The sequence below is a fragment of the Chanodichthys erythropterus genome, chromosome 24, assembly GCF_024489055.1.
Source record: "Chanodichthys erythropterus isolate Z2021 chromosome 24, ASM2448905v1, whole genome shotgun sequence".
In the NCBI taxonomy this organism is placed as follows: Eukaryota; Metazoa; Chordata; class Actinopteri; order Cypriniformes; family Xenocyprididae; genus Chanodichthys; species Chanodichthys erythropterus.
This window is the reverse complement of record NC_090244.1, coordinates 2,082,548-2,095,867: the sequence shown is the minus strand read 5'-3', so window position 1 is coordinate 2,095,867 and position 13,320 is coordinate 2,082,548. Positions and strand designations below refer to the sequence as shown.

General features: G+C 33.5%; 1 protein-coding gene across 4 annotated transcripts in view; it reads right to left on the bottom strand.

Moving 5' to 3' along the window:
• Window positions 1-788: 788 nt before the first annotated feature.
• The window catches only part of ppm1h (protein phosphatase, Mg2+/Mn2+ dependent, 1H), a 77,483-nt gene continuing 64,951 nt past the window's right edge, over window positions 789-13,320 (bottom strand). Inside the window, exons 12-15 of one of the 4 annotated variants that reach the window (XR_010893907.1) lie at window positions 11,963-12,070; window positions 3,848-3,999; window positions 1,982-2,227; window positions 789-1,347 (exon numbers count right to left, since the gene is read on the bottom strand). Coding sequence is in view for 3 of the 4 variants with exons in the window: in XM_067379466.1 (XP_067235567.1) it covers window positions 2,071-2,227; window positions 3,848-3,999; window positions 11,963-12,070 (417 nt within the window). In the remaining variant the exon portion in view is untranslated. Of the gene's footprint in view, window positions 2,228-3,769; window positions 4,000-11,962; window positions 12,071-12,119; window positions 12,476-13,320 lie in introns of those variants that run through there. The other 3 variants (XM_067379466.1, XM_067379467.1, XM_067379468.1) reach the window with 3 other exon arrangements.

Genomic DNA, 13,320 nt, shown 5'->3' with positions numbered 1-13,320 from the left:
AAACTCAAGCGTTTTAAAGGCGTTCATGTTTGAACAGGGTGCGTTTCGATCGTTATCAAACTCTACTATTATCACTGATGTTGGCTGGTTATGGTAGTAAATTTATCCATTTGTCAAATATGTGGACTTAACTCAGATCAATTACTGCAGCGCCAACGACAGTTTCATTCTCAGAGGATGTAAATGGCCAAAATGAGGTAATTTCAGTATATTATTTTTCTTTGACAAATCAATAAATCCAAAAATGAAAATAAATCGACACTCACCCTATGTCTCCCAAACATGATTTTCTTCTACACTACAAATGTGTCACAATTTCAAAAAGGACAAAACACCAAAAAACTTCTAAGATGGATGCCGTATTTGATGAGAATGAGAAAACGTGCAGGCCATACGCGTTGTTCTGTCTAAAAGTCTTAAGCTTACATTTAATTTTTAACTCATTTTAGTGTTTTATATAACGATCAAAGACTTCGTTTATACTTCACTGATTTCCAAAAATGGTTTACCTGACTAAACTGACCATAAAAGTAGTCTTGGGCACTATGTAGTGAGTTTTCTTAAATCATATGATAAATTATAGTCTATTTCTCAATCAAAACTAAACAACTCGTTACTCACTGAGAATCTCCAGCTCACGAGTCGCTGAAATTTGACGGTTGAAAAATGCAACGGTAAATTTAAATTTGAATTTGCAGAAGCGCGAATGAGATTAAGGCGCGGCTGGAAGTTATCAGCTAATAATTTAGTAGAAAACATGGTAAATAATGACAGAATGTATATGGTGTGTGAACATGTCTTTATTCTTTTTTTTTTTTTTAATATGGGAGTACATCATCTGGGAAAACATATGAAATTATTCCTGTTATTTTAGAAACATTTTAGTGAAACATCTTCAGTGAGTTTTTATTAAAATCTGTTGGCCATTTCAATAAGCATTAATGGAGCCACATATAGTTTATGAATCATTTTGCAGTGAATGTGTATGCGCTTCCCAGAATGCTCCTTTAGTAAGCATGTGATGCCCTTGCAGTGCCATCCACCCACACAAACGACTGCGCTAAAGTGTGTTAGAGCAGTCCACACACACACATACACACACAAACACACACACACAGCTGAATCTCTGGCCAAATTAGTCTTGTTTTGGTCACACTCAGGTTGTGCTGACCAGATGGCCACTCTCTTGGGGAGTGTGTATATGTGTGTTTGCACATTGTGTGTGTGTGTGTGTGTACGAAAGCCTTTCCAAATGCTCACAGCGGGTTTGTGCTGTAGAAGAGGAAGGTGCCACTGTGAACATGATGTATCGCGAGTCAGACCTCACCGAACCTCCACACGGGAGCCCTGAAGAACAGATTGCAGGTAGGTGTTAATTCAAGACGCTGCGTATTGAAACCAAAGGGAACACTCGCTTTACATGAGACTTCTCCATCCGACACATGATTTACTGTTCCTTAAAAACGTAGGCCTATTATCCTAAAAATCTTACTGAGATGAATGGAAGATCAGGTCGGCATTATTTAGCTTAGTATCTATTGCAAATATACAGCGCACAGGAGAAGCAAAACAATACTGAGTCTTCATTTACAATAACTTGGAGTCTTTTAAAACAGGATGTACAAATAACAGCCAGAATTGCTTTGATTTTTTTTTTTGCAGGGAACGCAAAGAAGGAAAACCTCAAACTAAACATTCAGAGGATAAATTAATATCCTGAAAGGACAAACAAAACACGGTTGGTTCCGCCTAGCTGCCAGATGAGTGCGGATAAACAAACTGCGGAGGGTGCGCATCTGTCCGCGGAGAACTTCAAAGAACCGGACCCTCCTTTAGTCATTGTGCAAAGTTATAACTTATATACTGATCCCACCAACCCACGCAGAGGTTGGGAACATTGACGTGGGTCTTCAAAGTCAGTAGATGTTGACTTTTAAGCCTTAAAAGCAAATGTCCGTATTGTAAATGAGCTCAAACGCACAGCGAGTTCCACAAACTCCAGCAGGACGCTGTCTGAGCATCTGAGCGTTGCGTTAGTCCGATTCGGTTGGCGCCCTGCCTCCTGATTGGTCAGCTCGGCTGGGGATGTTTATTGCCATGCATTAGAGGAATTATGAAGACTGAGATGTCATCTCCAGAGCCGAGCCGATCTCCAGCGATTCTCCAGCCTCGGTCCCTCAAGACTCCTCTGGCTTTCATCACCAGGTCTTGAGCTGCCATTGTGTACCTGGAAAACAATGGAGATGCGTTCTTCAAAATTAAAAGGAATAGTTCACCCAAACATGCATTTACTCAACTTCATGTTGTTCCAAACCCATATGACTTTCTGTTTAACAGAACTGCATTAGAAAGTCATACGGGATTGGAACAAACCAGTTACCAGTCCAGATCTTCAACCACTACACTCTTAAAAATAAAGCTTCTTTACTGGCATTTATGGTTCCATCCACACTCTTAAAAATAAAAGCAGCAAAACCATTTGTTTCCCCAAAGTACCTTTCAGTGAACTTTTCTTCCAATTTTAAACATTTAAAGGACCTTTTTTCACTATAAAGAACCTATTGATCAATGGAAAGGTTCCATGGATTTTATAGGAACACTCCACTTTTTATGAAAATAGGCTCATTTTCCAACTACCCTAGAGTTAAACAGTTGAGTTTGAGTAGAGCGAGATGCTAACGGTCTAATCAGATTCAGTGAACTCTGCTAAGCTATGCTAAAAGTGGTACCGCCAGACCCAGAGATCGGCTGAATGGATTCAAAAACTGTAAAACTCAACTGTTTAACTTGAGTTGAGTGTTCAAAAAAAGTGTTCAAAGTGTTCCTTTAAAGGTTCTTCATGGAACCATTGATGCCATTCAAGAACCTTTATTTTTAAACCATTCCATTCTACAAAATGTTCTTTAGAGTGGAAAAAGATTATTTTTAGAATGTTCACTGAAAGGTCCTTTGGGGAACCCAAAATGGTTCTTCTATGGAATCGCTCTGAAAACCTCCTTTTGGAACTTTTATTTTTCAGAGTTTAGGCTTCATCAACTCATATTAAAGGATTAGTTCACTTCTGAATTAAAATTTCCTGATAATTTACTTACCCCCATGTCATCCAAGATGTTCATGTCTTTCTTTCTTCAGTCGAAAAGAAATGAAGGTTTTTGAGGAAAATATTCCAGGATTTTTCTCCATATAGTGGACTTCACTGGGGTTCAACGGGTTGAAGGTCCAAATGTCAGTTTCAGTGCAGCTTCAAAGAGCTCTACATGATCCCAGACGAGGAATAAGAGTCTTATCTAGAGAAACCGTCGCTCATTTTCTAACGGAACACTCCACTTTTTTTTAAAACAGGCTCATTTTCCAACTCTCCGAGAGTTAAACAGTTGAGTTTTACAGTTTTCAAATCCATTCAGCCGATCTCTGGGTCTGGCGGTAGGACTTTTAGCATAGCTTTGCAGAGTTCATTGAATCTGATTAGACTGTTAGCATCTCGCTCAAAAATGACCAAACTCAACTGTTTAACTCTAGGGGAGTTTCTCTAGCTCAGACTCTTATTCCTCGTCTGGGATCATGTAGAGCTCTTTGAAGCTGCACTGAAACTTGAATTTGGTTGAATTTGGACCTTCAACTCGTTGAACCCCAGTGAAGTCCACTAGAAAAAACTGAGAAGAAAGAAAGACATGAACATCTTGGATGACATGAGGGTGAGTAAATTATCAGGAAATTTTCACTCAGAAGTAAACTAATCCTATAAAAGCAAAATCCCATTCTCTTGTACATTGCCCAAAATAGCCCATGTTGTCTTCAGGGTTGCACGAGTAGATAGTTGATGCTCAACCAACACTGAAGAACCTGCCTGTGCTGGTCATCGGGGTCACAGTTTCCAAGGAAACCAGATACTGCCTCTGCCACTTCCTGATTGGACAGCACGTCCCAGAGTCCATCTGTAGCCAGGATCATGACATCATCAGCGCCATGCTCATGCTGAGAGAGGTTATAGACCTTCACCTGTAGAAATGACATATTATTAAACACAAACATGGACAAGCACATTAATAGAATTCTATTTTAATAAAATCAGTGATTTTAGATTGCATAGCTTGACAACTGTAAACGCACCACAAATTAGCTATATATATAATTATATTACTTAAATATTGAATAAAATGTATTAATTTATAAAAAATATTATTATAATATATCTATATTCTTATTATGATGTGTATTATTGGGTAATACTGAAAATGGTACTTGTATATTGTCCCTAAATTATTTATTAAATATTGATGTCTTTTATCCTATTGCTTCTGCCGCTGTGTCACACGTTTAACTGCGGTAAAATGACTGAAACACATGACCCTTTCGTAGCTTACTGCTTTAGTAACACATTCATCTGTCCTGACACACTCAAACTGTCAGTGTCGTGGAGGGAGTTTTTTATTAAAGCTAAATTTCCATTTAATAACCGACTGGCCAAACACGCTCACAATCCCCTAAGCCTGTTAGTTCTTGTCTCTGGTGCATGATCTCAGACAGACACATTGTGACTGAGGAAAGACCGCGGGCGATTTCCTCAGAGTCGCCCTCTCACTGGTCCACATGAACACAGACCTGTGGAGAAACACCCGTCCAGCAGGTTCATTTAAACTCGTTCTGATGCTTTAGGAGGAAATAAACAGCGAATAAAGCCATGGGAGGTGTGTCTGCAAAAAACGATTCACAGATGTTTTATTTAAATGATTAATTAGGTTATAATATTAATCATAATGCATCAGTTATAATAATTATTAAATATATTCATTATTTTGTAAAAAATGTGTAAAAATGTTACATTTAAAATGTGTATAAATCATTACATTTATTCAATATTTAAATAATAAATGTATTTAATTATCTAATATTTAATATATATAGAAAGATTATAATAAATTATAATTAAAACATAATACGTACATTTAATTAATTTTAAATACATTTTATTCCATATTTGAATAACATTAAGAATTAGTTCATTTGACTTTAATAATCAATTTAAATAATTATTTAATTTACAATATTAATCATAAAATGATTCACCAATGTTTTATTTAAATAATGAAAAATTATTTAAGATATAATATTAATCATAATGTATCAATTATAATAATTATTCATTATATTAATTATTTAAAAATGTGTTAAAAATGCTACATTTAAAATGTGTATAAACTAATACATTTATTCAATATTTAAATAATAAATGTATTTAATGATCTATTTTATATATATATATATATATATATTAGAATAATTAAAAACATAATATATTAAAAATGCATAAATTTATTTGATTTTAAATTAATACATTTTATTCAATATTTAAATAACAATATTATTACGATTTAATTCATTTGACTTGAATAATTAATTTAAATATTTAATTTACAATATTAATCAATATACATTATACATAAATTATGTTGTATTAAGTGTTAATTTTTTTTTTTTTAAAATGTACATTTACATTTTTATACATTCATTTATTCAATATATTTAAATAATAAATATGTTTTTATTTAATTATCTATATATATTGGTTTATTTAAAATATATTTTACAATATAGAATAAGTTAAAATAATAGATTAGAATAGATATAGATTATATATATATATAATAGTTACAAGTGTCTGATGCAAGTGTCTGGTCGTCCTCAGTGACCCATCCTCGACCTTTCACCCAGTATTTGTGCACCAGACAGGAAATGAGCGACTCGACCCCGCCAGAGTCCACACCGCATGCATAGCTGACATAGTTACAGAAGTTGCTCAATCGTATAACAGGGGAAAAGTGCATCGAGGAGGAGGACGAATAAGAAAAACAGATCAAAGACAAGCCGAAAGAGAAAAAGCTCGGCTGAAGTGCAGACGGCGGGATGAACCGAGGATGAACTTTACACAGCGTGTGAATTAAAGATCAAGAGAGCTTCAGAAGATTTGAGGAGGAGAGAGACTCGTGTCACTGCGGGATCTGTGCTGCTTCAACACCACAACTTTATTCTGAGGGGATGAAGCTGTCTTAGAGGCAGAGAGACGTTAAAAATCACGATAAACACGAGCACAGGAGGAAAATCTGCGGCTCTAGACTTGATTCTATTCGATTCAGTGCTGTTGTGATGTATATCTGAGGTTATATAACGTATAGAAGGATCTTTACTATGCAAAACAGACCTGATTTCTGACCCAGAAAAACCCTTGCAAGAGTACTGTGGTGGTGCCAGCATCAGATGGGAATAACAGTAATTTTATACGATAGATGCTGATATAGAATGATTCCATATTTATGAACCACAACATTTTCAAGATACTTCTGAAAAACTCTGAAAAGTCTGAAAAACAAGGTGTGACCATGATACCTTTTCCAAAAAACATACTAATGCTATAGTAAATGTCCAAAAAACATGATAACGTAAGAAACACAGTAATACCATGATACTTTGTCCATAAACATGGTAATACCATGGTAAATGTCTACACAATATGGTAATATACCATATCCAAAAAACACAGTAATACACTAATACATGAAAAAACCTTGGTTAAAAAACATGAAAAAAATCATGGTATTACCAGGGTACACAGTCAACAAAACTAGATTTTACTATGGTACCCTTTTAAAAAAACATAGTAATACTATGGTAAATATCTTAAAAACAAAACAAACAAAAAAACATGGTAATACCATGATACCATTAAAAACACAGTAATGTAATGGTACGTTTTTCAAAATGTTATAGAAATACCATGGTAAATCTCCACACACCAAGGTAATACCATGCATTATAACCAAAAATACTGTAACACCATGGTACTATATCCAAAAATGCAGTAACATCATGATACTATATCCAAAAATACAGCAACACCATGGTACTATATCCAAAAGTGCAGTAACACAATGATACTATATCCAAAAATACAGTAACACAATGATACTATATCCAAAAATACAGCAACACCATGGTACTATATCCAGAAATACAGTAACACCATGATACTATATCCAAAAATACAGTAACACCATGGTACTATATCCAAAAATGCAGTAACACAATGATACTATATCCAAAAATACAGTAACACAATGATACTATATCCAAAAATACAGCAACACCATGGTACTATATCCAGAAATACATTAACACCATGATACTATATCCAAAAATACAGCAACACCATGGTACTATATCCAGAAATACATTAACACCATGATACTATATCCAAAAATACAGTAACACCATGCATTATATCCAAAAATATAGTAACACCACGATACTATATTCAAAAATACAGTAACATCATGATACTATATCCAAAAATACAGTAACACCATGATACTATATCCAAAATAACAGTAACACCATGGTACTATATCCAAAAATGCAGTAACACCATGATACTATATCCAAAAATACAGTAACACCATGGTACTATATCCAGAAATACACTAACACCATGATACTATATCCAAAAATACAGTAACACCATGATATTATATCCAAAAATACAGTAACACCATGGTACTATATCCAAAAATGCAGTAACACAATGATACTATATCCAAAAATACAGTAACACAATGATACTATATCCAAAAATACAGCAACACCATGGTACTATATCCAGAAATACAGTAACACCATGATACTATATCCAAAAATACAGTAACACCATGCATTATATCCAAAAATATAGTAACACCACAATACTATATTCAAAAATACAGTAACATCATGATACTATATCCAAAAATACAGTAACACCATGATACTATATCCAAAATAACAGTAACACCATGGTACTATATCCAAAAATGCAGTAACACCATGATACTATATCCAAAAATACAGTAACACCATGGTACTATATCCAGAAATACAGTAACACCATGATACTATATCCAAAAATACAGTAACACCATGCATTATATCCAAAAATATAGCAACATCATGATACTATATCCAAAAATACAGTAACAACATGGTACTATATCCAGAAATACAGTAACACCATGATACTATATCCAAAAATACAGTAACACCATGCATTATATCCAAAAATATAGCAACACCATGGTACTATATCCAAAAATACAGTAACATCATGATACTATATCCAAAAATACAGTAACACCATGATACTATATCCAAAAATACAGTAACATCATGTATTATATCCAAAAATACAGTAAAACCATGATACTATATCCAAAAATACAGTAACACCATGGTACTATATCCAAAAATACAGCAACACCATGATACTATATCCAAAAATACAGTAACACCATGATACTATATCCAAAAATACGATAACACCATGATACTATATCCAAAAATACAGCAACACCATGGTACTATATCCAAAAATACAGCAACACCATGATACTATATCCAAAAATACAGTAACACCATGATACTATATCCAAAAATACAGTAACACCATGGTACTATATCCAAAAATACAGTAACACCATGATACTATATCCAAAAATACAGTAACACCATGGTACTATATCCAAAAATACAGTAACATCATGTATTATATCCAAAAATACAGCAACACCATGATACTATATCCAAAAATACAGTAACACCATGGTACTATATCCAGAAATACAGTAACATCATGTATTATATCCAAAAATACAGTAACACCATGATACTATATCCAGAAATACAGTAACACCATGGTACTATATCCAAAAATACAGCAACACCATGGTACTATATCCAAAAATACAGTAACACCATGATACTATATCCAAACATACAGTAACATCATGTATTATATCCAAAAATACAGCAACACCATGGTACTATATCCAAAAATACAGCAACACCATGATACTATATCCAAAAATACAGTAACACCATGGTACTATATCCAGAAATACAGTAACACCATGGTACTATATCAAAAAATACAGCAACACCATGGTACTATATCCAAAAATACAGCAACACCATGGTACTATATCCAAAAATACAGCAACACCATGGTACTATATCCAAAAATACAGTAACACCATGATACTACATCCAAAAATACAGTAACATCATGATGCTATATCCAAAAATACAGTAACACCATGCATTATATCCAAAAATATAGCAGCACCATGGTACTATATCCAAAAATACAGTAACATCATGATACTATATCCAAAAATACAGTAACACCATGATACTATATCCAAAAATACAGTAACATCATGTATTATATCCAAAAATACAGTAAAACCATGATACTATATCCAAAAATACAGTAACACCATGGTACTATATCCAAAAATACAGCAACACCATGATACTATATCCAAAAATACAGTAACACCATGATACTATATCCAAAAATACGATAACACCATGATACTATATCCAAAAATACAGCAACACCATGGTACTATATCCAAAAATACAGCAACACCATGATACTATATCCAAAAATACAGTAACACCATGATACTATATCCAAAAATACAGTAACACCATGGTACTATATCCAAAAATACAGTAACACCATGATACTATATCCAAAAATACAGTAACACCATGGTACTATATCCAAAAATACAGTAACATCATGTATTATATCCAAAAATACAGCAACACCATGATACTATATCCAAAAATACAGTAACACCATGGTACTATATCCAGAAATACAGTAACATCATGTATTATATCCAAAAATACAGTAACACCATGATACTATATCCAGAAATACAGTAACACCATGGTACTATATCCAAAAATACAGCAACACCATGGTACTATATCCAAAAATACAGTAACACCATGATACTATATCCAAAAATACAGTAACACCATGGTACTATATCCAAAAATACAGTAACACCATGATACTATATCCAAAAATACAGTAACACCATGATACTATATCCAAAAATACAGTAACACCATGGTACTATATCCAAAAATACAGCAACACCATGGTACTATATCCAAAAATACAGTAACACCATGATACTATATCCAAAAATACAGTAACACCATGATACTATATCCAAAAATACAGTAACACCATGGTACTATATCCAAAAATACAGTAACATCATGATACTATATCCAAAAATACAGCAACACCATGGTACTATATCCAAAAATACAGTAACACCATGGTACTATATCCAAAAATACAGTAACACCATGGTACTATATCCAAAAATACAGTAACACCATGATACTATATCCAAAAATACAGTAACACCATGGTACTATATCCAAAAATACAGTAACACCATGATACTATATCCAAAAATACAGTAACATCATGATGCTATATCCAAAAATGCAGTAACACCATGATACTATATCCAAAAATACAGTAACACCATGGTACTATATCCAAAAATACAGTAACACCATGTATTATATCCAAAAATACAGTAACACCATGATACTATATCCAAAAATACAGTAACACCATGATACTATATCCAAAAATACAGTAACACCATGATACTATATCCAAAAATACAGTAACACCATGGTACTATATCCAAAAATACAGTAACACCATGTATTATATCCAAAAATACAGTAACACCATGATACTATATCCAAAAATACAGTAACACCATGGTACTATATCCAGAAATACAGTAACATCATGGTACTATATCCAAAAATACAGTAACACCATGATACTATATCCAAAAATACAGTAACACCATGGTACTATATCCAAAAATACAGTAACACCATGATACTATATCCAAAAATACAGTAACACCATGATACTATATCCAAAAATACAGTAACACCATGATACTATATCCAAAAATACAGTAACACCATGGTACTATATCCAAAAATACAGTAACACCATGATACTATATCCAAAAATACAGTAACACCATGATACTATATCCAAAAATACAGTAACACCATGATACTATATCCAAAAATACAGTAACACCATGATACTATATCCAAAAATACAGTAACACCATGATACTATATCCAAAAATACAGTAACACCATGGTACTATATCCAAAAATACAGTAACACCATGATACTATATCCAAAAATACAGTAACACCATGGTACTATATCCAAAAATACAGTAACACCATGGCACTATATCCAAAAATACAGTAACACCATGTATTATATCCAAAAATACAGTAATACCATGATACTATATCCAAAAATACAGTAACACCGTGTATTATATCCAAAAATACATTAATACCATTGTATCTCGTTTAAAAACATATTAACTAAATCATAGTATTATCATGGTACATATTCAATATGATATTACCTTTTCTAAAGACACAGTAATACATGGTACATTGTTTAAAAAACATTAACTAAATCATGGTATTAGCATGGTACATATTGAATATGATTTTTTTTTTTTAGAAAGGTTACCATGGTAATATCATGGTAATAATCCATGGTAAATGGTATGGTATCATGGTAAAAATCCAAAGAAACAATGCCATGATACCATTAAAGAACATTAATACTATTGTACTTTTCCCAAACAAAATACCAATACCATGGTAAATATAAGTATCACTGATGTACTATTATACTATTTATTTAATTTTTGGTCATTTTGTCAAAGCTTTAGTCATTTTATTGTGTGTTTTTGTCATTTTTTTAATAAGTCTATATATCAAGTTTTACTTTAATTCATTTTAGTTTTTTTAGTACTTTAACTTGAACTAAATGAAAATGAGAAATGTTGCCTTGGCCTTTAGTTAATGATAGTAACCCTGCCACACACACCATAGTAATACCATGGTACCATATCCCAAAAAACAATTTGCATGGCAAAACCATGACCAAACAACATGGTACCTTGTTTACAAACATAATAATACCATGGTACTTTCTAGCTAGTGAAATAATGAAGTCATCTGGAGTGTGTTTATGTGTGTAAAGTGAATTACAAACCTCGGGAGAACTCAAGAGGAACGGTTTGATAGCGATGTCAGAGTCGTGAACCTTCAGGTCGTGATCGCCGAGTCCTCGAGTGATGCCGATGGTGGCCAGAACACGAGCCTGAGCGACACAAACACACATATATGCCAACATGCGCCATTTTACTTCAATAATGTGATGTATTTCCCAGTAAAACTAATTCAACTGGATGGTGAAAGTGTCTCTATGAATATGGTTAATAAATAAGAGGGACTTCTAGTACAGAGGGAATTCAGCGAGCAGATCTTTCCCAGAATGCCCCTGCTGGTTAATAATACACATGCCCTCGACCAGCTGCTTTCTCAGACTCCCTCGTTTTGATATCTGCTCCCACCGAAGCCTCCCACAGACGGCGGAGACTCAACTGAACGCTATCGCGCCAGAGATGAGACGAGACGAGGAGGGATCAGGATTCAGAACAGATGCCTTGTGAAGCTGAGATCTCCTCGAAGACGACCGGAGGCCGGTTTCACTCGTCACACCACACTGATCTCAGTTCAGCGCCACGGAAAGAACACATTAACACCCGGAACATGTCACTGCACTCTTAGAAAAAAGGTTCAGTGATTCCATATTGAACTCTCGGGTTCTTGATTCAATTTTAAAGAATAAATGTTGTAAATGTCTTAAATGATCACATGATACTTTCATGCTTAACAGGTTATTTTCCATTCTTTATGAGCTGTTTAACTCATATAATTTAATTAAAATAAAACAAGAATTAAAACAAAATTAACTAATTCAAACTAAATCCATAAAATGATCACATGATGGAACCTCTAAATTGTTCCATATATGAAGCGCCTGACGGAACCCTTGAAGGTTCCATAAAGAACCTTTTCTTCTGAGAGTGACAGGAGCACCAGTACGAGTTATGATTGACTTCAACACCACTAATGGACCATTTTTTACATTTCCAGGACTCTCAGAGATCGTCATTGGGAAAACTTCTATAGTGGTTATGGAAGCTTGTTTCTGCCACTAAATAAATAAATAAAAATGGTGATTGCGACTTTTTATTTCACCATTCTGACCATTCTGAGATATAAAGTCAGAATTGCGAGATATAAAGTCAGAATTGAGAGAAATAAAGTCAGAATTGAGAGATATAAAGTCAGAATTGAGAGAAATAAAGTCATAATTGTGTGATATAAAGTCATAATTGTGAGTTATAAAGTCATAATTGCGAGATATAAAGTCAGAATTGCGAGATATAAAGTCAGAATTGAGAGAAAAAAAGTCAGAATTGAGAGATATAAAGTCAGAATTGAGAGAATTCTGACTTTATATCACACAATTCTGACTTTATATAACACAATTCTGACTTTATA